Genomic DNA, 24118 nt, shown 5'->3' on the forward strand with positions numbered 1-24118 from the left:
GTGGCCAGCCAGGCAGCATCTCTGCACCTGAGTGCCACAGCCCGAGTACACAACTTCTGCCCATGTCCCTTAGGCCTAGGAGCCTCCACAATCTGAAACACACTTTTGGTTCTTCCAGACTTGTCCCCAAGTCCCCGCTTGCAGACTCTGTTGTTTTGATATGTCCCTTTAAACTGTACCACGTAGTTCTCAAGGCTACCAGCGCGACCCGGACACCCCAGGGCAGTGCGACCCAAACTGCAGGTGGTTTATTGGACTCTGGGCTCTAAGCACCTTAAACTCTAAAGGAAACCTTCTATAACCGTTTGCAAGTATACCTATGCAGTACAGGTCTTTTCCTCCCATATGATAGAAAGATTAATTAGAACCATCTCTTCTTGGAACTTCTCAGGCTCACCTGCTTCTACAAACACCCAATCTAAAATATCTTCCATTTCAGTGGACAAGATGGGGTCTGTCAACCTCTGCCACTTTACCTCTAAGGCAGACCAACTCTGTCTCTCAGTCTCCTGTAGGCATCTCCTGACCGATTTGAATGTTTTCAATGTGTCAAAATCTGTAATTCTGGCCACTCTTACATTATGTTTATCCTTCCAGCATGTCTTTTCACCATAGAAAGAGCATCTATCGAAATAATGCAGAATTCTGTCCACTAAACAGCAGATGGGTGAGGACAAAACCATAAAACAGGGGACAAAACTACTACTAAAAAAACAGAGACACTAAGCAAAAGCAAAAAAACAAACAAGAAAAGCTATGCTTTTAGTTGGAGAACAGGCTTGAAAATGACAGAAGTTTTCGGTTTTCCTCTTCAACAGAGCCTTTTCAAAGCCGGTAACACATTTTACAATACTTAAACTTGAAAAGTTGAGATGCAAGTTTCCATCATTTAGTACTATAAACTGTGGCATTTCTGGGGTTCAGCTGTGATAAAGCAACATCATCATGAGCACGGTAATAATCCTGAACCATCTCTAAAAACGTTTCCCACCAAACATGGGGTCTATTGTGTGGGAAAGTTCAGTTTCTAGAATCCTCAAAGTAGTAGAGTCCATTAACTCACTTAATGAAGTTGAAGCGCAAAGACACAATTACCTGCACTATTTTTCGCTTTTCAGTCAATCATATTTAATTATGACTGTGTGTAGGATCGCTATAGGCATTTATATTATAAAAAGCCAGACAACGAAGACACCAGTCACACCGGTACGCTTTTGTGTCATGTTTAATCAAAAATAAAAATGCATATATTTACATTTTCTTTTGGGAACTTGCACACACACATAGTTATTCAACAGCTTAATGCTAAGGAGAATTCCAACATGCATAAAAGGTCATGTTCCCGATCACTGCGGACCTAACGTTCAGCTTTGTGGTAAAGAAGCAGGGTAACGGAAGACTGAGGGTGAAGAAAGGAGGAATGAGGATTTTTTGAGAAAATGAAATCAGAATATTCTAACAATGCAGCAACTAAAGTGTAGAGGTACAGCTAGTAAATATTCAATGTATTGAGTCACCAACCTATTATAGAACGTTTCATGATGGACTCATATGGTCCGATATGGATATTATATTTGTAATTATATATTGTATCATGCCACAGAACCCACGAGGGTGTGGGCTAACTTCACTCTAAGAAAACACACTTAGATTACGTCTATTACATTGACGGCTCACCGGCTCACTGGGTACACCCCGAATGATTTTTCAAGGTCTCTCAACTCCTCATTTCTGGAATCCAAAACATTATTTTCTTTTCACTGAATATTATATTATATATTAAATTTTTAATTTATCACCGAGACTTGCCTATTAACAATCACTCAGATTCACGTATATCTGATGTATACATTCGGTGAAGATTATAACATTAGGACCACCGTAATTGTTATCCTATATTGATGCCCAATTTATCTTCTATACTACCAAGTAGCGATTACAATATCTTATGAGGCGCTTATTGGGAACGGATATTTATAATGCTCGCGTATATGTGGTTCTTTTAACCAGGAATGGGTACGGCAACAGACTCAGATTCCCAATATGGCGGAGGGTTTAACATTAATTACGTTCTAGTCGTTCTTAGACTTTTTGATTAAAATCTCTTCCGGCTTCCGGTCACGTGTCCGTTGTTCGGAAAACGGCGACCGGGAATTACAAGAGGAGGGATGCCACGTATCTGGTGAGTGCTTTGCGAGAGATACGCGCTGTAATTTAATTCTAATTCGATTTACACAGGTTCGCTTATTTGGCGATCTATGTTAACATTAGACAGCGTCTACCCACAGCTGGTCTAATCTCTTCCTTGGTTTTCTTTTCACCCCCTCCCTTTTCGAACAGAGTAAAAGCCAAGACTTCAATTGATATTTGCTGACTACTAACGGAAGGTGGATCCCCTCCCGGTACAAACTTAATACCCACACGTATTAAGGTACACTCCTTGTCATTTCTATGAGAGAGATGTATTTTTTGAGAGACACGATGTTGCTAAAGTGTATGTCCAACGCACATGACCATAACACGCGGTTTTTCCTTTCTTAGCAGTGTTAATCTATTGAGCACACGCTTACCCGGTGCGCTCGAAATTGATAGATGACCACACCGATATTATCTTTGGAATACTTGACTCTGAAATATTGATACACGTACGAATACCATATAGAACCATTGGTAAGCCATCATTAAAATCTTCTCTCTCAGCTGTGATGATCACTTGAGATATCGGTGCCCCTTCTTATGTTTCTCATTCTCGTCTCACACAGATTCCTACCTAAGCGAATCTTTATCTTCTGGACCTACATGACTGTAGGTTGTGCCACAAGGTAGGCACTCTTTCTTCCCGTTCAGCTTTTAGACACTGAGTTAAATTAATTTTCTTCACTTTGCACACCTAAACCTGCATGCAGCCACATTTTGTTTAGTTCAGAGCTTGTACCACGTTTATGTCACTTTCACTCTGAGACCTGTTCTGTTATGTATTAGTGTTTAATACAGCACATGTAATACCACTGTAGTGAGAATTGTAATCCTCGGCTACGCATCACTTACTTTTTTGACTAAACATGTCATATAAGAGAATTGAGATATTATGTACATATGCAGAGTTGGATTGTTCTTTTCTCTTATAACAGTCACCTAGACCACACAAATCACTTCTATTCCATCCATGATCTATGGGGAATAGCGGCACTTTAGAGGTGTATAAACAAGTCACCTTGAGTCACTATTTCCTTCTACACTAATGTGCTGTATATTATTACGAATTCTAGACAAATTCTAGATACATCTCTTTATGTTTTTTGTTGCCAGCCCTGAAGAGTCGTTGTGATTCATTCCCACACGACGAAACACGTGTCGGCTGGTTGTGGACCCAATTAAACAACCCACGTTAAGATTATATCCGGCAATTGCATCTGTCTACTTTTTGGCTACATATGTTTTATGTTTACCATTACATGACCACCAGTGTTATACCTTGTGTTTGTGTGTGAGAGTATTGCTGTTTCTGTTATTGTGAGAGTCCTTTTAGACTTTCCTATTGAACGGCTAAGGGCTTTTCCGTTCACTCTTACGCACCATACCCTCACTTAGCCATTTAGACACTCCCAACATACACACTAGGTAGAGCGCCCTGCTTATCTGAGATTCCCCCAAAAAAAACGGTAGCTGTATCACACACACATAGCTATTCAACAGCTTAATGCTAAGGAGAATTCCAACACGCATAACAGGTCATGTTCCCGATCACTGCGAACCTAACGTTCAGCTTTGTGGTAAAGAAGCAGGGTAAAGAAGACTGAGGGTGAAGAAAGGAGGAATGAGGATTTTTTGAGAAAATTAAATCAGAATATTCTAACAATGCAGCAACTAAAGTGTAGAGGTACAGCTTTACACACCTTCAGTCCCTGATAAAGCCTGACAATCCCCGACTGCTCTGTGAGGAGACAGTGAGGTTCATCACCAAACACAATAATACGTGCAGAAGCAAAAGAGCCTGGGTTGTACCTGTTCTGGACTCTCATTGCGCCCCTTCCTTGGGGGCTTCCATGACTTCTCCTTGGTTTCTAAATTGAAGAAGTAGGTCCTTGATGTTCTGGGGTCCAAATGCTTCTCCCAGACATCAAGAACTTGCATGGGTGTGCAAGTGGGTGTCGGGGGATCCGCCTTCACGTTTCTCAACTCCTCTAGGTTAGTATAGAGTGGAGACTCAGCCGCAGGAATTTCCATGACGGGTTCATGAGAGGGCAACTGAAGGAGAACAAGCAAACTGAAGTTAGCTTAAAATTACTTCAAATGAACAGTCATCCAGTAGCAGACCACTAGGGCAGAACGACTTGATCTTTACTCTAGCAGAGATAACTTGTTATCGACACAAATCTAGTATTTATAAGCAAGCTGCACAGTGACACCCTGTGCTCTTGTGCAAGTTTCCCATGCGCTATAGTTCAGATGAGCTTACCACTGTCAGAATGTTTGGAAATAACTAGTCATAGGAAATAGTCCAGAAACTCCCTACCAATCTATGGCCAGCACTTTTGTTCTCCATAGAAAATCATGTACCGGAAAGTTGCACTGCATAGTGCATGAATAATTTCTTCTCATATGTCTCTAGGCTTCCCAGAAGCCGCACCCCACAACACAAGTTGAACAGAAAACTCACAAACACTCAAAAGAACCCTCCATCAAAGTTGAAATGAACCCCACCATTTTTACTCGATCCTTGCCCTATGTTAAAAATGTGTAACTCATAACTCCAATTTACAGCATAAATGGAATATCAGAAATGTATCCTTATTGTACATATGTGAAAGGAAAGTTAGCTGTCCTGCTACTTGACACCTGAATTGATAGCAAAGTTATGCCACTACGTTGGATAGCTCCAAAGTAGGAGTTACATATATTAATAGTTGGAGATTTCCTTGCGTTAATCCAAACTTTACATACTGTCTGGAACTGTGTGAGCAATATTTTAATTGGGAATCCACTTGCAACCGCAACACCAGCAGGAACCAGGTTTATGTTTTCTTCTGTGACCCAAGATACTACATAGTGTAACAAGAGGCAAAACCAGAATGCTGGAATCAAGATACTTGCGCTCTGTCTTGGTAGACAGAGTTCAGAAGCAACCGTAACCATGGGAAATCGAGTTTTTCAAGACTGTGTGTGGGATCACCACAGGTAAGCACTGCAATGCGTACCATGGTCTGGGGACCACGGCCTTCTTAGCCAGTGCTATCTGGCCCACCTGGGACATCAGGTATGTTAATCAGATTTTCTTTGTATACAATTTCCATACAGTGTCTCACTTATTTCCAGAGATTATTAGGAAACGTGCTAATTTCTAAAGGAAAGACACTCATGTTTGCACATCTACACCAGGCAATGGATACAACACTGATTCAGTCAAAACTCAATAATACTGTGTTGATCAATGGACAATGGACAGTCAGAAAGTACCAAAGACAACAAATTATTTATCAAAAGTACAAAATGAACATTTTATTCAGAGTTAAGTAGTTAAGAAAAATGTAACAATCATTAATTCACTTGCATGTCCACCATACATACTCACAGACATACTAAAAACAGTTTAAAAACATTGTAGGTATGTTAACCAATTACTCAATACTTATGGATTGAAAATTTATATAGAGAACAATTTCAGTTTGAAACAGTGTGGCACGAATTTAGTTGACAGGTGGTATTCTACGTGTGTTTCGGCATAACAAGAGTGCCTTTGTCAGGAAAAAGGGGCCACAGTAGAAAGCGGTGATGAGTCTGTGAAATTGAATTTGTCTTATCAGTAAAGTAGGTTCTGCCATGACTGTATTGAACAATAAATATACAATAGTATGCATTGAAACAGGGAAAAGAGACATCAAACGGGTAGAGAAGGATAGATGACTGAGTATGCATGCTTCAGTAAAAAGAATAATAGGTTGGCATCAGATTTGTGAAAACAATAGTGGAAATTGGTGAAGGGAATCCAATCATGAAATATAAAAGATAAGAATGAAAAAAGGACACCAGCAGGTTTGTGTATATACACAATAGTGACCCATGTTCGTGTCGAAATTGCATGCTTTCTTTATTGTATTAGAAAAATGGTGAATCTAAAATGTACCAATGTTCAGCAGTACATGGAGGACCAGTCAGATTAAACGGTCAACGAAGATACTGCGAGTCTTGAGTATAAACTAAACCATAAATGTTACACATATTTAGAGTTTATATCAGATGTCCTTTTACAGATCTTTTGTTTATTTTACTGCTGTTTACAGTCAGACCATTCCCCCTTCTTTTGACTATTAAGGTAACTATTAGTTAGACATCAAAAAATAAAAAAAGATCTGTAAAAGGACATCTGATATAAACTCTAAATGTGTGTAACATTTATGGTTTAGGATATACTCAAGACTCGCAGTATCTTCGTTAACCGTTTAATCTGACTGGTACTTCATATACCGCTGAACATAGGTACATTTTAGATTCACCATCTTTCCAATACAATAAAGGAAGCATGCAATATCGACACGAAGATGGGTCAATATCGTGTATATTCACAAACCTTCGGGTGTCCTTTTTTCATTCTTATCTTTTATATTTCACGATTGGGTTCCCTTCACCACTTTCCACTATTGTTTTCACAAATCTGATGCCAACCTATTATTCTTTTTACTGAAGCATACATACTCAGTCATCTCTCCTTCTCTACCCATTTGATGTCTCTTTTCCCTGTTTCAATGCATACTATTGTATATTTATTGTTCAATGCAGTCATGACAGAACTTACTTTACTGATAAGACAACTTCTATTTCACAGACTCATCACCGCTTTCTACTGTGGCCCCTTTTTCCTGACGAAAGCACTCTTGTAGTGCCGAAATGCGTGTAGAATACCACCTGTCAATTAAATTTGTGCCACACTGTTTCAAACTGAAATTGTTCTCTATATAAATTGTCTATCCATAAGTATTGAGCAATTGGTTAACATACTAACAATGTTTTTAAACTGCTTTCAGTATGTCTGTGAGTATGTAGGGTGGACATGCAAGTGAATGAATGATTGTTACATTTTTCTTAACTATTTAACACTGAATAAAATGTTCATTTTGTACTTTTGATAAATAATTTGTTGTCTTTGATTCTTTCTGACTGTCCATTGTCCATTGATCAACACTGTATGATTGTGTTTTGACTGGTTGCCTTACATCTGTACATTTATTGTTAATTTCCCTACTTTAAGGAACAAATCCTAATTAGTAGGGGACCTCTTCTTTTGCGCTTACAACACTGATTCAGTCCCGTTTCCCGGGAATCTGGACAGCACACTTTAATGTTCTGTAACTACAAACATATGTGTGTTGAATCATTGGTTTCATTTATCTTATTCTTTATTACAGTCCCAACAGAGTATTTCATCTATCCCAATGTTTATCACAATCACAACATGGTATTTCATCTAGCCCAATATTTATCACAATCACAACAGGGTATTTCATCTATCCCAATCTTTATTATAATCTGGATATTATTCTTGGCTGCAACAGTTGCACCACAGGTTCAATCACAATGCAAACATGAATGTGGCAGAGGACATTCCTGAAACGGGATAATTTCAGGCGGCGTTGACTATTTGTTTTAACACTCAAATCGACTTCTTCTGTGTATAGCAAAGTCCCCAACGCTATGTATCTCCAATTCTGAACCTTCTCAAAGTTTCTGACTTACACAGCCAGCCAGTCAGTCCACAGTGTCAAACACTCTGTACATGTCCGAACGCAGACTGGCTTGAGGTACCAAGTTCTTTCTGCAGTTCCTCCATGAGCAGAAATAATGGTCAGTTTAAGTCATCTTTCACGTCTTAAGACAAATTCAAATTCCGTCAACGCCGATCAGACGTCCATCTTTCAAGGTCATAAATTGAGTAACTTGGCTTATGGCAAAAAAAATTATTTATAGCATGTATAAATGGTGGAAATGTGGTATGAAACACTCTATTTTGTCCGCCAACTGTCCCTGCATAAATGTCAGTCTCAAATTTCCATATTACAGGCCACTTGTGACGTGCCTAGACACCTGTGATAAGTGAATGGCATAGCCAAAATGAAATAACCCCTCAACTGTAAGAAGTTATTACTGTTGAGTTCTGACATCACAGTTCCTGCTGCCAGAGCCAGCCGCCAAGAGGAAAGGAAGGTCACAGAATGAAACTGAAGCTGCAATTTAAAATACAAAAATGAAATGTGGCTTTTCCTTCTTGAGCTTTGTTATTTTAGATGAACAGTGGTAAACAGAAAGGGTAACATGTTTTTTTTCATGCTATAGTTAATTATAAGAAAGTCAGAATCTCAGCATGTTTCTACACATTCTGAGCTACAGTATTGTTTTAACTCTAAATTGCATAAAATGTATTAGAATATCTTTTTGCAACAATTCCAAACTGCTTTTCTGGTGTGTTTAGTTTTGCACTATAGATTCTAATGTTAATCTTCAAGTTTACAAACATCCTATCTCTTTCATATGAACGAGCACCACACCAAGGATTTAAGTAGTTTGTGGGAAGGATTATGGTGTGACCCTGTATTGTACATTTGGCCTCGTTCCTTTTTATGGTTATAGAACTTATCTGTGACTTCCAATATTATTTTAAAGTACATCAGGGATTACCTTATCCCATATATAAAAACAAGTTATTATTTATTTATTTTTATTACACCCTTCCACATGTATAGCACAACAATGCATTTAACCAAATCACTGCACCCTGTCAGGGTAGAAAAAACGAGTTCATTAAATTGGTCCCTCATGTGGACCTGTAGTTCCTCCCTGACCACTCAATCTCGTTAAGTGGAGTAGGAAAGATGAACCTGGTCTCTGTCAAATGAGCATCTCATGTGCTGTGCTAGTATTCCCTCCTCTGGAATTACCAAACAACTGTTGGCGTAATAAGTCGGATTCATCTTTTTTCTGGCTACTATATGAAGTCTGATGTTATCTATGGTGCTCAACAGCTGATCATCATGACTACTTAGGGAAATTATCCAGGAGGTTGTTGCTTGTCTGGGGTCCAATAAGCTCTGGTTACTTGTAGGTCATTAACCAAATCTATATGCAATGAAGAGATGAAGTCCTCGAGAAAGGTCGTTATTGGATATGCTTCTTTCTTCAGTAAGGCCCAACTGTTGACATTTCTCCATTATCTTTCCTCAAAATCATTTAGCTTGTCTATGTTATGCTTTAGTGTATTACACATTTTCCCATTGAACTCCTTTGCTCTACCTTCCTGTTTTCAAAATCAGAAAACTTTTTTTCTGTTTCTGTTGTACGGTCCCCTAGTTTTTCCATATCTTGTCATAGAAAATGACACTGTGATTGCCAGAGAGCCTATCATTATTGCAATGCATGTACTGCCCTCCAGAATGAACTTTTTAAAGTCGGAGTAAAACAGCATTGTCTGTTCTGCCCTCCTAGCTAAATTGGCAAGTGCACAATCCTATGGAAGTTGAGACACTTTTGGTGAACTGTGTGTTGGCCAAGTGGACTCCATCAATCACTTAATCAAGGATTTGTAGAGCACACTACTCACCTGTTAGGGTCTCAAGGTGCTGAAGGGAGGGTGTGATCAGCTCCGTTAGGTCATTCGAAGAGCCAGGCATAGCCTTTATGCTAAATTAACATCAGATTACATGAAGAATGTGTCCAGTAATACAGCAGCACTGGAGAGTTATAGATCTAGTAGTTCACGCTGGCACCACTCACAGAAGAAGGCATCGCAAATTGACAAACCTAATGAAGCCACACACAGTACATAGGCAGGTGTTCTTACCCAGCCATCATAATTAAAACTCTTACAATACCTCAACAAAGCCAGGGGCTGTCTACAAAACCACAGTAAAGGAAGGGGAAATGGATCCATTTTAGAGGACTATCATCAATCTGAAGTACTTGAATCTAAAGAGGTCGTTACAATTACATCTTGGGTGGACAGGAGACCAGGCTCACCCGCCGGGAGAACATCTATGTTGCTATGTACACTTTTAAGGTTTTTAGACAAAAATGCGACTTGTTCTTTGCCACCATGTAAGACTTATTTTAGTTACCTATTTCTTGCATGTATATGCCAATGGATCTTCGATTTACATATTTCGATACTTCATCGCTGTGGTCCAAGAAGCCAGATGTAAGTTCACCAAGGTCTGGTGCCTGTTTCGGGATTGGTGCAAAAACAATCAATGGCAGAATGCAGAACAATGTCATATATTCACCCCAGTACAGAGATCTGGGCCTAAATCCATCTTTTTTTGCACTCCACACCACCCCAGTTCAGACATGGCCATATGCAAATCAGCCTTGACCCTGTGCCTCATGGGAACAGTCCAGCCCGAACTGCCAAGCCATGTCTTTCCTGGACCGGAATCAAGCATCTTAGGACCAGTTTCTGGCTATCAGCCATCCTCAGCCAGGATAGCTTGACTCCAGTGGTGTGGAGAGCATGAGACTCACGTCTGAGCATACCCATCCCACTCGGGGTGACAAATGTAAAAACAACACTTGATGGACAGAATGCAGAACAATGTCATACATTCACCCCATTACAGAGATCTGGGCCTAAATCCATCGTTTTTTTGCACTCCACACCACCCCAGTACAGACATGGCCATATGCAAATCAGCCTTGCCATTGTGCAACATTCCGTCTATCATCTTGTGTGTTTTGCTGTTCACCCTATGTGGGAAGGGTATGCCCAGACGTGGGTCCCGTGCTCCCTAAGCCACTGAAGTCAAGCTATCCTGGCTGAAGACGGCTGATAGCCAGAAACTGGTCCTAGGATGCTTGATTCCGGTCCAGGGAAGACATGACTTGGCAGTTCGGGCTGGAATGTTCCCATGAGGCACAGGGCCAAGACTGATTTGCATATGGTCATGCCTGAACTGGGGTGGCTTGGTGAGCTAAATAACGATGGATTAAACCCAGATCTGTGACTGGGGGTGAATGTTTTGCCATTGTGCAACATTCCGTCCATCATCTTGTGTGTTTTGCTGTTCACCCTATGTGGGAGGCGTATGCCCAGATGTGGGTCCTGTGTTCACTAAGCCACTGAAGTCAAGCTATCCTGGCTGAAGACGGCTGATAGCCAGAAACCGGTCCTAGGATGCTTGATTCCGGTCCAGGGAAGACATGACTTGGCAGTTCGGGCTGGAATGTTCCCATGAGTGGGAATTCCCTACGAACACCTGAAAATGCCTTTCCTGAAGGAATGATTCCAACCAGGCCAGGGCCTTTCCTGAGACTCCGAGTTTGTTTAGATGGGTTAGAAGGATACAGTGATTCACCGTATCAAAGGCGGCGCTAAGGTCTAGGGGGATGATCGCCACGTCACCTCCGGCGTCTAGGATCCTCCTCGACCACTTTGACGAGTGTCGTCTCCGTCCCTTGTCCAGGGCGGAAACCTGTCTGAGAGGGGTGGAGGAGCTTGAAGGTTTCCAGAAAGGAGGACAGTTGACGGTTTACAAATCTTTCCACCAGCTTGCTGATCCCCGGGAGGAGGGATATTGGACGATAATTGGATAGATCTCCCGGGTCAAGGTGAGGTTTTTTTATTAGCGGTTTGACCATGGCCAATTTCCAGTCCCTTGGGACTATGCCCGATTCGATCGAGGAGTGGACCAGGTTGATGATGGGTGAATTGATGGCAGGCAGTGCTGCTTTTAGGATGCTGATTGGGGCAGGATCAAGTGGCGAACCACTTTTTATTGCGTTAAAAAGAGAAGGGAGCAGTTCCTCTGTAAGGGGAGTGAAGGATGTCAATTTGGGAGCATTGTTTTGCGGGGATGTTTCAAGCTGCAGGGATGGATCAGGAGTAGGACTGGGGGGAAAGAACAAGAGTATTTTTGGGATTTTGGTGAGAAAGAAGGTTGCTAATTCTTCGCAGCGGGATCCCGTTGCATCTGAGACTGGGGGGGGGTCTGGGGCCTTCAAAAGGGATTTAACAATCCTGAAAATCTCTTTAGGTGCGTTAGGGGAGGAGATGATTTTCTCTGCATAGAAGGCAGTCTTAGCTGCCTTAAGAGCGGATTTATAGGCATTGATAGAGGCCCTGTAGTTGGTTTTTTTCTCCGAACTATAGTCTTTCCTCCATTGTCTTTCCTCTCTTTTGCAACTCTGTTTGAGTCTACGGAGTTCGGGGCCAAACCAAGGGTGATTGGTTGAGCCGATCTTTTGCATTTTGGATTTCCTGGGAAGCACTGTATCCAGAGAGTGTTCAATCCACAGATTAAAATCTTTGTTAGCAGCTGTAGTGTCAGGATTAGCCAAGGGGTGGGTAGCAATCAATACTTCAGACCAGTGCTTCACATTAAGTTTGGATCATTACACAGCGATACTTCATCTGTGATCATGGTTGAGGGGAGGGGGGAACATAGAGTACAGACCCCAATTGGGGGGGGGGGTTGTCAACACCCCCCCCCATTGGAGTCTGTACCCTTGTACCCTGTACCCTATGTACCCCCCTCCCCTCAACCATGATCACAGATGAAGTATCGCTGTGTAATGATAAAACAAGGATAATGGCTATGTTGTGAACGACAGACAGAGGCAGGGCCTTTCAAAACTAAGGACTTTGGCCTTAGCTTGGTATTATACAGTAGAAATATTGCTTTCTTATATATTTTTTCGGACATTTTTTGTCCTTTCACATGAGCACCAATCTCTTCACTTCTCTTCACACTACCTGGTAGTAACCCCTTCTTTCCTCAATATATGTTCAATTGTTGTTTCTGAACTTAATGTGAATATTTGCCCAAAAACAATTAAATGTGCTTTTGGCATTAACTATACCAGTGGGTACTGTTTCAATTGCGAATGTAATAATAATAGGCAATAAATATATCACCTTACAAGTGTAATGCACACGTTTTAGATCGTTTCTTTTCATTTTACAAAGTTCAGGATAATCTCATGACAGGCGCACCATTGCTAATGCCTCTGGGTTCCATGTAGGAGTACATGCCATCTTACATCTTTCCCAGGCTAAATAGCAGTCCTGAACAGGAACGCTGTGCAGGCTTTGAGTAGCAGGCGGATCTGAATCCTTTGTAAATACCCTTAAGTTTCCCCGACCGTGCTATCTTCTATACTGCTGTCTGAGAGAAAAAGCCCTAAAGGAAACAGGTTTAGTTTTAGAACGAAAATACTAGGCATGACGTTTGAGAATGCCTCGTTTAGCCGAGACCCAGACAGCTTCTCACCACAGAAGGACAGAATGAGAATCAGAAGGCTGTTCTTCTGGAATCCGTCCGTCTTCAGTCTGTCATTGTGAAATATCCCAGAGGGACCACAGAAACTGCTGTTACCAAAAGGAAAGACTTCAGTCTGAAACCCCACCTTACCAAATACAATCACACCCCCTCCGGTACAGCTGAAAAAAACACCTGAAAGGTGTCCACCTGATACTGATGAACACCTAAATAATAAAGCCCTCTCTGGTTGGCGGAGTGAAATCCAGCAGAGGACAGAGACAGGCTACTTTTGAAGTGTCAGAGGTGGCACTGACATAAAGTAGAGAAAAGAAGTTTCAATAGGGGGATCCCAGTGGTCTCTCTCACTCTCACTGTCTTCGAACATACTGGTTCACTTCCTGGTCGCTTTTAGGGAATACTGTCTCCCTTGTTTTGGAGCTCTCAATAATGACGGTAGATTATGGAGGAAGGTTCCCTGGAAAGGCCAACACTGCCTCCAATCCTGCTGAGCACCCAGGCAGAACCTTTAACTTGTTATCTGCTCATATGCCACCTGGAGTAGTGGCCATGAGCCATGAAGCCGCTGCCGAGCAAACTACATCTGTTCCTTTGGGGATGCTTTCCCTAGATCATAGCTTCACATCCATTCAATCTTAAGCAAAACATTCCTAAATAGCCGCATTATCAGGGCACAGACACCACAGCGAGGTGTCTACAAGTGCGCGACCGCCATCCTAGTGTGGAAATCCACAGCTCTGAAAAGTTATCCAAAAGACCATTCGCCTGCTGCCAGCACCCCTAACAGCCAATATGATAATCCGCATCTGCATAGTAACAACCTAGGACTATGCTCAGCCTGTGTGGGGAGGTGTTGTTCGCACACCTCTGAGAAATTCTGGCTGGCGGAATTCTTCCTTCAGGAATAAGGCAAATAAAAAGGTGCCCCTGCTAAACATGGTGATCAATGGTGGATAAAGCACAACTTTATTGGGCATCCCAAGGAGGGGATAATACATGATCGTACTGTGAGGTGGTAGGACTCACCACACATTATGTTAGACTGTGAGGGGGAAAGAAATGAAGAAGGTACTGCATGTTTCCTGATCTTGGCAGAGTAGGAGAAGCAATAGTCGCAATTCAACCAGCCAAGTACCCTGGCAGGTCTTCCTTCTGTGCACTCTACTCTACCCCCGAGGCATTTGCGGCATTCGAAACAGTTCAACAGCCACTATAGGAGCAGTCTTAAAAGGCGAGCTCCACAAACATGTGTCTTCCAATTTGTGTCAGGAGCAATTATTTCTGCTACACTGAACTCGATGTTTTCTTTTTTGAGGTGTCCTATTCAGGTGACAATGTGTTACTTTTCAGACATTTATTAGCACTAATAAGAAACAAGAACATGTACAAACGCAATAAGTAATAAAATCGAATTTGGAAAATTTCGAAATATACAGAAAACATATTGTGCAGCAGGGGGGTGTGTACCCGGACGCACTTCCAAGTTATGCGGGTTCGTAGAATGCGACAGCATAGAAAGGCCTTTAAGACCTATATGGCCTGCCTATTTACCCAACTACATAGCCCTTCATGATCCATCTTAATTTTCTGGGTTCGATCTAGAAATCCTACAACATATACTGCATTTATCAAAGATAGCCTTTTTAAAGTCTACATCTGCCACCTAGTTCTTGATACAGCCTATGTACTACACACATACCTTGTCAAAGGACCCGCAGTAGTGGCCGCCTTCAATGTAACAAAAAAGCCTGCAACCAGCCCATCTCATCCAGTCATCATCACAATATAAAACAAGCAGCAATTACCTATCTGACACACCCAAGAGGCAGGAGTGAAGTGAAGGATACTCCTTTTTGCAGCTGATGTTTGCCGCAAAAAGATGCCGTTCTGCCCAATGTCTTCCTACTTTACTCTTCTTTGGGACTTTCTGGCGGTTCTCCTCCTCAAGTCGAATACCTTTACTGCAACTGCATAGTCAGTGGCAGCTCTCGCCCCTCCCTGTATCAGCTCTGTCCACATCCTGTTCTTAGTCGTTGCAGAAAAGGAAAGAAGGCACTTCCTCACTTCGCTGGTGCAACCAGTGTGCAAATAAAATAAAAAAAAATCCAACAGGCGAACAGAACGATTGCTTAACGCTTCTCTTTGCGACATAGCCTGCGCCAAAAAGACACGACCGGCTTGCTGTGCATGCCTTTCTGGGAAGAAAGAATAACGGGCTGCGTCAATTTCATCACTAGACTGTGACTGTTACAGGGCTAATACGGGGTGCTGCTTTATGACAAAATCCGCGGTCCGGAACACAGATTCGATCGATCAGTGCAGCAGGTCACACATGAACATGAAGTCAGGTTCAACTTCACTGACTTCATGCATTTATTGAGATTTGAGATTGTTCAGTCCTTCCCACATTCTATTCCTGTCCTGAGTATGATCATGTTTGTATGGGTGTGAATGTTTGTGGTATTGTGGACACCTTATTATTAGGCAGAGATAGGTAAACAGTGGTCCGGGCTAAAACATTTAAAAGGATTGTGTTAACAGCTGAAGGGCGTGCTATGCAACATGTTTGCCAGGTGGTTATATTCTGCATTAGGTAATGTAAGCATTCAATATTTAAAGATATGTGTTTGTCAAAATACATTTGATTTTCTGACAGCGCACTAATCCCTGTGGACTGGGACTTGTGGTATAACAAAAAGCTCGTTCTGCATCATGGCAACTTTGGGTTAGAATAAAGGCCTTTACTAAGTAATTTAAAATTACTACTTTAAGAAGTGAAATGGCTGCTTTTCTAGTGCATAGTGAAATTTTAAATCAAATCATGGCGACAAACAACCGTATCCAGATAAGGCCGATGCTCTAACTGATAGACTTATTAGAGCCGGCTGCCAAGCGCTATACTGGTTGACAAAGGCCATGATCCCGAATTGCGGCCGAGACCTATAAGGAGGGAGAGGGCCTTTACCAACTGGTATAGCCCAAGGCAGAAGGTCTATAAGGCTATGAGTACATTCCACTCAATAAGGGCAGAATTTCCAAAACTAAAAAGGGAAAACATGAATATAAACAATGGAATGTTGGAGCTCCGGTGTTATACCAGCCATTATAAGCCCGAAGCTACTCCATTGTCTTCAATGGAGCTGTCAACATTCCAATAATCTAATGTACATTTAATTTTGAATGCTAGCGAAAGTGAATTGACCAATGGTAGACTTACGCTGTACACCTAGAAAACGTTCTCAATCATCCATTCAAAAATGAATTAATACATTTATCTGTTTGTTCCTGACAAATTCAAATCACATTGTACGAATTACAGTAACAGCACATGTTGAAGAAAATCATGCTCGATGTGTACATGGAAGTTGTCCCGGAATGCCATGTAAAGAATATTAAGTGGTTACGATATTGTTATCAGAATATTATAGACCAACATATCAACAAGAAAGCATGTATAGACTTTCTATACCTATCACCACACCTTAATGGTATATATATCTTCAAGGTATGGATATGTAGTGTAAAGAATAGTAAAACAGCACCTCCCTCTGTGCCCTTACATCCTCGATGTTTTGGTTTCCGATATGTTGCTGATGATATGGTCATATTACTTCTACGATATTCCAGACTACAACCATGTACATTACAGATGCATGCCAATTTGGCATATGGAAGTACGAAAAACGTTTAAGTGATCTCAAGGAAAGGGCAAAAATCATCACTTATCCATCCATATATGAAAGCGCAAAAAAAAGGCATGCTGTGGGGATGTGATGTCATAATAAATTCAACATGCAGTCTAGGACTGTTTGACTTGCTGTAAAACAAACTTTTGTGACAGAGCTTTGCACACTAACCTAGAACACTTTTGATATAATGATACAAACCTATCCTTAACTTTTGGTATTTTTATTTTTCGTAGCTGATTCATTAAAATGATTAATATGCCAGTTGTGCATTATTCCTTTACAGCAGTCGTTGTGAAACTACCCTTTGCCGCCGGGCTATATAACATACTCATAATGTTTAAAATTGTTGTTACATTTTTCGGAAAAAATCTTCCAGCGCTTACGAAGGAATGTAGACGAGCAAGCCACAAGCTTGTGAGCCAAGAGACACGCTCCACATACAAGAGGAGCATCTTTCCATTATCGTTACTGTAATTCATACACTCTTCAGGGTAGATAGAACAGGGGTGAATGACTGTGGGCGGGGCACATGGCACTTGGATGTGCAGAATGTACGGCCCCTGGAATCTCCTACAAGAAATATGTGCATGATTGTGTGGCTGAGAGCGCATTTGAACTCATAGCCCTGAGCTTAAAGGGGTGTTAAGTGCCAAAAGAGAGGCAAACATTTACCTGGAACATCTCTGGGTACCGCCCCAACTGCTGAAAATCTAGGGGTGGCAAAGAGAAGGCTAGGAACATGGGTAGTTGTGGTGCTGGTTGGAAACGATTGCCTCGTTTGTTAAAAAAAAAAAAAAGTGCTCAAAGTTTTACGATATGCCTGCTCCAGTACTGCCAAATTTCGAGGTTTTATCTTCTTGATTTCAACTCATGTTTCTTTGTTTCACCACTACCTACACTGCCGATATATTTTTCTCACTCTTGCACGTTCTTTCTTTTGCTTTCTCCCTTTGTTGCTGTTTTAGTATATTTCTCTACCTCTTTCTTCCACTCTTTTCAGTGTTTCTCTCTCGCTCTGGGTTAAAGGCTGATGATGAAAAATAAGTCCTGGTTTCCTAAAATGAGTGCCAATGCCCATTGACTGAAACTACTGGTACAAATTAAGCACTGTGAACCCATATCAGAGAGGTCTTCTGTAGGTTTGTGTGAAGATGCTTAATCTTTTCTCCCATATCACACATAATTCTCACAAGAGCTACAGGCACACGAGAATGGGTGTCCACCTAACCATCGGGATACTCACGATGCTGTTCAATGAGACATCCTCATGTTCACTATCTCTTTGCAAGTACAAATGATCTTTTATACCTTGCCCCGGGGAATGTCCTCCAGTTTATATAAATTGCCTGGTGAACGTTGCTAGAACAGCACACGCAGACACATCCAGTGATACAGTTCAGGCAAGACATTTCTGCTCGAACCAATTCTCCCTTGAGAAAAGGCTATGCAGTGGGTGGAGGTGTAAGGATAACAAGAAATCATGTGTGCTATTGATCCAGCGGGCTATAGAAAATATATCATAAACTACACTACCCAACTTCATAACCTATAAACAAAATTCTATACTAAATATGGACCCATTTATGAACCTGATATATTTTGGGCCTACTGAATCAGGTGGTCAGAATAAATCTATATACACATTATCTACATACTATATACATATTTATACATTTGCAGAAACAATATTGTCATTAGAATAAAACCCAACTATTTAAACGACCACCATAGGTGACGTGATCTAGCTAATGGTAACCTATACTTCTAAATAATCAAGACCAGCTTGTTTGTCAAAAGTAAGATTTTATTTTCTAAATTATGGTATATATGTTGTAAGTTTTATAAATGAAATTTATTTGCAATAAAGCAAGCATGATGGTAAGAAATATAAGAAAAATACAATTTAAGCAATTGAATCAATTTTAAAGAAATTATATAAAGTTTAGCATTTCTAAAACCTATTTCCCTAACTGAGCTAAATAGACAGAAATTAAAGTAAAGATCTTTGAGGATTCTTACGTGCTCCACGCAAAGTCCAGCAGCACATCACCCTCATCGGAAAGTCAGAAAGCAGCAGCCAGCCCAACCCTAAGGGCATGACTTTTTATACCTTTCTACGCTAACTAAACTAGCAAAGGAAAGTTTTCAGAAATTCTCGACGTCCCATTGGCTAAGAGTGACAAGTGACATGTCACCCGATTCTTAAAAAGTTCCACAAAATCATGTCTTACAAAGACCATTGTCTCTTCCACGTGAAGCCAGAAGCTTCCTGCGATTGCAACTTTGTATTAAGTCATCCTCGCAGCTTCCATAGTCTTTCAGTACAACTTCCGCGGATGCCAAGTTAAGGACTGACAAAAAGTTCACTTTCGACCTTGGCCATGTCCGACAGAATGATGTCAGCTCATCAGTTTTTGCTTTGTGAATGCAGCTTCAATAATCGTTTTAATTCAGAATGGGCGTCTCGTGACTTTCTGCAGAATTATAGATCAGCTCTTTTTCTGCGGCTCAAATAACTAGGCCCAAACGCAGGCAACTTATGTTTTCTAGTATAAAACAAACACAAGAAAAGTATTAATGTAAGAAATAAAGTATATTCTGTATCCACCCCATGGTTTACTAATTAATTAACCCACCCGATTAATCAAAATGTTACCTAGCTAATGCAAACAAATAAAGCAGCGTTTATATTTACCAGTCTCCGTTTTTCTATGAGACCCATATGCACCTAGAATAGTAGAAATGACATCACACAGACAAGGAAAAGCAAAACAAGCACATGCTTCTTTTAAGTTTGCAGCAGTTAGTAATGACAAAAACGAAAACAATAAATTATTTTATTATTTTGCACGAACAAAAAGATGCAACAAATATGCACGTTTATGAGCACACATGTTAGTCCCCCCACGTGTAAAGTTTAATCTAAGTTGTATTAGCATGACATATCACAAATCATTAATAATTTTATTCATGTTATGGAAATGTGACTTTGCGAGTCTAAACAAAATTTTGTTTTCTATCTCGCTCCATCAACTCCCTCATCTGGTGATTAACAAATCACCACACCAGCACTCAAAATTTTGGTAAATTAAATTTTAAGAAATCGATTCAAATTCATTTGTATTAGTAAACCTAAAAATCTGTTTCAGCATAATCTTTGCAATTAACATGACGTTCTCTATGTAACTCCTGTAACTCGATCTCCCTTTCCTCTTCTTTTCTGAGTTTATAGATTCTCTTCTTTTCCTTCAACTGTTTCTTTCTTTTATGTAACAAACAACCTACTTTAGTCAAAATAAAAATGAATACTATTATAATCAAAGGTGCCAGAATCTTGCCAAGAATTGAACTTCCGATATTGTGAAACCAGTTTTTAATTGCTTGAAACCTTTTTGAAAGTTTCCCTGTAAAATCTTCTTCTTCTAAAGGAATTATCTCTGAATGCATTTGTGTAATATTCTTAATATACATTTCAATATTCTTACTTTCATCTGGTATATATGTACAACAATGTTGGACATGTAAAATTCCACAGACTCCTCCCTCTTTTGCTAGGAGTATGTCTAAAGCAAGGCGATCTTGAATTACCATGGATCTAATTGCAATAACTTCAACATTCACTAATTGAAATCCATCAGCAGTGTCTGTTGATAATCTATCAACTATAGTGGACAATTTTCTGATTCTCCCTGCATTTAGGGTTATACCAACAAAAGGTATTACAGCTTGGAAAATATCTCCCAGAACTTCAGTAAAAGTTTCTCTTTTAGCTCTATTTACATAATTATGAATTTTAAACAATCCTTCTGAATCTCTGTCAACATGAAACACTTTAGGAAAAACAATTCCCACATAACAAGTTCCATACCAATGGTCTGGAAGGTTATAGTAAGCTTTGTCACCACAAACAAAATAAATTCCAGGGAAGATAGGATCTTTTCCACCTTTAAATCCCCAACCTCCCATAATCTGATAAGTATCTTCACAGTTACTTGCACCTACAAAATAATTATCAAAAAGTGTATTATCTCTTCTAATGCAAAGCTTTCCACTAACAGGTTTGTCTATGTGAATTGCAATATTTTCAAGCATTTTGCCATTTAATTTCTCATCCTCTTTTTGCCAGAAGGATGACTTAGTCTGTTTGACTAATTCATTTCTCTTATAAATTGCTCTTCTCTCCTCAACCATATTCAAAAATTTCTTTCCTTCAGCACTTAATTTACATGTTAGATTATTCTTATAAGCATACTCATAAGTGAGTTCGTTAGTAACAAGAAAATATTCTCTCAATTGTTTTGCTTTCTTATGCTTATTTAAAACATTATCAATCTTAACATTAGCAAAAATCTCATCATAATTTGAATAGTAATATTCTAAACGTCCAGTTTGGTAAAATAAACTAGTTAATACACTACATGTTACAGCATAAGTGAGAGGAAGCATATTATATGTTACTCCCTCAGAAACAGAAGCAGGTAACTTAACACAGACATAACAGTCTTTTGCATCCATTACCTTTACATATTCACTCAAAAGTTTTGTGAATGTATTGCTTGAAAAATCACCTATTGATTTATCTTGATGAATGTTAGGCTGATGATCAATTACTTTTGCAGATACACTATGTTTAGTTTTGGCTAACCAGAGCTTTGCTTGTTATGTTAACTTTGTGTAATTCTCTATTCATTTCTAAAGGTATAATCACAGCTAGCACCAACCAGAGCAGAACTAAAATGAGCAGACACACCAGAGTCATCTTACAGCATCTTTTAAAAACAGAACATTTTGAAGTGCTCTCCTTAACGTAAGGCATTTTTAGGTTAGTTTTAGCCTCAAAATTAAAATAAATTTTAAAATTTATATACACCCCCCTTTTAAAATATATTTTTCTTTTATAACCCTAAACAAGATTTCTTCGACCTTATGTCATACATAAGTTTTCTTCAACTAAACAGTTTTTCTTCGACCTTGTGTCAACTAACAGATTTTCTTCAGCCTTTTGCCAATTTAATAATTCTGTACTTCAATCATTGTCACTAATTTCTTGGATTTCGTTTTCTTCTTCACTACTATCATATATGTCTATAACAGGTGGAATTACTAAGTAAGTCCACTCAGGAGACTTGTATTTCTGGTTTGGTCTAATTATTCTCTTCCCTTTTCTCGATATCACTTCAATTTTTCTTCCAACTCCAATTTCTTTTCCTGGACTCTTTTGACTACTTATTTCTTCAACTTGTTCTATTGGCTTTTTGATCAATCTGACTCTCAATCTTCCACCAGGCCAGTAGTCTGCTTTTCTCACATACTTCTTCTTTGGTTCAGAATTATTTGATTCTGATTTCCAAGTCCTTTTCTTTCCGTTTTCACTTCCACCTTCCACGTCACTTTCTTCAGTTTCGTAGTCTGAAATTTCAATTGACTCAGGAACTTCTCTATTCGGCAATTTCACTCCTTCAGGAACTTCACTTTGTCTTCCATCACTGGTACTCGGTAATTCGTTCTCTTCTTCTTCTTCAATTACCTCTAGCTTCCCAGATTTCGGATTTCTGTTCCTTACTTCAGAGCTTGTTCTCTGCCTTTCGGTACTCTCCTGGTCTGAAACTTCTTTTGGTTCAGCTTCTTTGTCTTCAATAGAGACAACTGAATCCTCAGTTATCTTTCCTTTTAACAGATTCTCTTCACCTTCGGAATCTATTTCAATTATTTCTAAGTCTTTTCTTGTCAGATTTCCATTCACTGGCACAGTTTCCAGATGTCGACTTTCTTGTCGATCTTCAGAATCTGGAATTACTTCACCTTCTGTTCTATCTTCTGCTTCAGAATCAGAATCATCTGTGGTATCACTTTCAACATCAGAACTCTCAGGAGTTGGTACGGGAATAGTATGACTTGGATGAATCCAGCGCTTCAATCCTCTGCACTTTACAGCATTAGTAGTGATCAAGATTACCTGCCTAGGTTTCTGCCATCTAGGAGATAGACAATTCCTCCTCCGATGTACTTTCGTTCTGACCCAATCGCCAGGTCTCAGATCATGAGTCAAAACTTTTTCATTTGATTGAGCTTCAGTTCCCACCTGATTAGACACAGAAGTTACCATATCAGATAACCTTTTACAGTAATCCAAAATTGCACTGTCATTTATGCTCAACAATTTACCTACAGGTACAAAAGCTTGCCTCATAACTCTTCCCATTAAAATTTCATGAGGACTCAGACCTGTCTTTTTATCTGGTGTACTTCTTAATGACATCAAAACAAGTGGAAGAGCATCAGTCCACTTAACACCTGTCTCTAGACACATTTTTCCAATTCTGTTTTTGATAGTTCCATTTATTTGTTCGACTACACCTGATGCCTCTGGTCTGTATGCACAGTGTATTTTCTGCTCAATGCTCAAAGCTTCACAAATTAACTTCAACAGTTTGTTATCAAAATGGCTTCCTCCATCACTCTCAATAGTGACTGGAAAACCGTACCTTGGGATGATTTCTCTGAGCATTAGTTTTGCTACTGTAATTGAATCACAATGTCGTGTAGGGAAAGCCTCTACCCATCTTGAGAATAAGCATACAATTACAAGTACATATTTCAAACAGTTGTGTAAGGGCATTTCAATGAAATCTATTTGTAACCTGGTAAAGGGACCACCCTCTCGACCAATTATTCCTGTCCCCACCACTGATTTTCTGTTTGGATTCATTTGTTGGCATGACAAACACCTTTGACAAAAAGATTCTGCAATGGTTCTAAATTTGGTATTGAACCATGTTTCTCTAAAAAGTCTGACCATAGAATCTCTTCCTAGATGTGCAGGACCATGATATAATCTGGCCATGTCAGCAATCAAGCAATTTGGTAAGACTATTCTGCCATCTTTGTAAACCCACACTCCATCTTCTTCACGTGGTCTACAATCTGATCTTAACCATAGGTCTTTTTCTTCATCATCTGCTTCGTTTTGTAAATCTCTAATCTCATGCCATGTTTCTACAACAGTTGTTAGCATTAATGAATTTGAATCAGTTTCTTTACTCCTCTCCCGATTGTATGAATAATTTTTCCTTGCGCAGTACTTTGCTGTTTCGTCTGCGAAGGCATTTCCCTTGGAAATATAATCAGTTCCTCTAGTGTGCGCTGCACACTTGACTATGGCAATTTCTT

The 24118-nt window shown here is 39.9% G+C and overlaps 1 protein-coding gene across 1 annotated transcript in view; it reads right to left on the bottom strand.

Moving 5' to 3' along the window:
• Positions 1–24118, bottom strand: part of ARHGAP9 (Rho GTPase activating protein 9) — a 744735-nt gene that overhangs the window by 538940 nt on the left and 181677 nt on the right. The window contains exon 5 of the mRNA XM_078688987.1: positions 4006–4248. Coding sequence (XP_078545113.1) covers positions 4006–4248 — 243 coding nt within the window. The remainder of the gene's footprint in view (positions 1–4005; positions 4249–24118) is intronic.

This window comes from Lissotriton helveticus, chromosome 1_1, assembly GCF_964261635.1.
Source record: "Lissotriton helveticus chromosome 1_1, aLisHel1.1, whole genome shotgun sequence".
Taxonomy (NCBI): domain Eukaryota; kingdom Metazoa; phylum Chordata; class Amphibia; order Caudata; family Salamandridae; genus Lissotriton; species Lissotriton helveticus.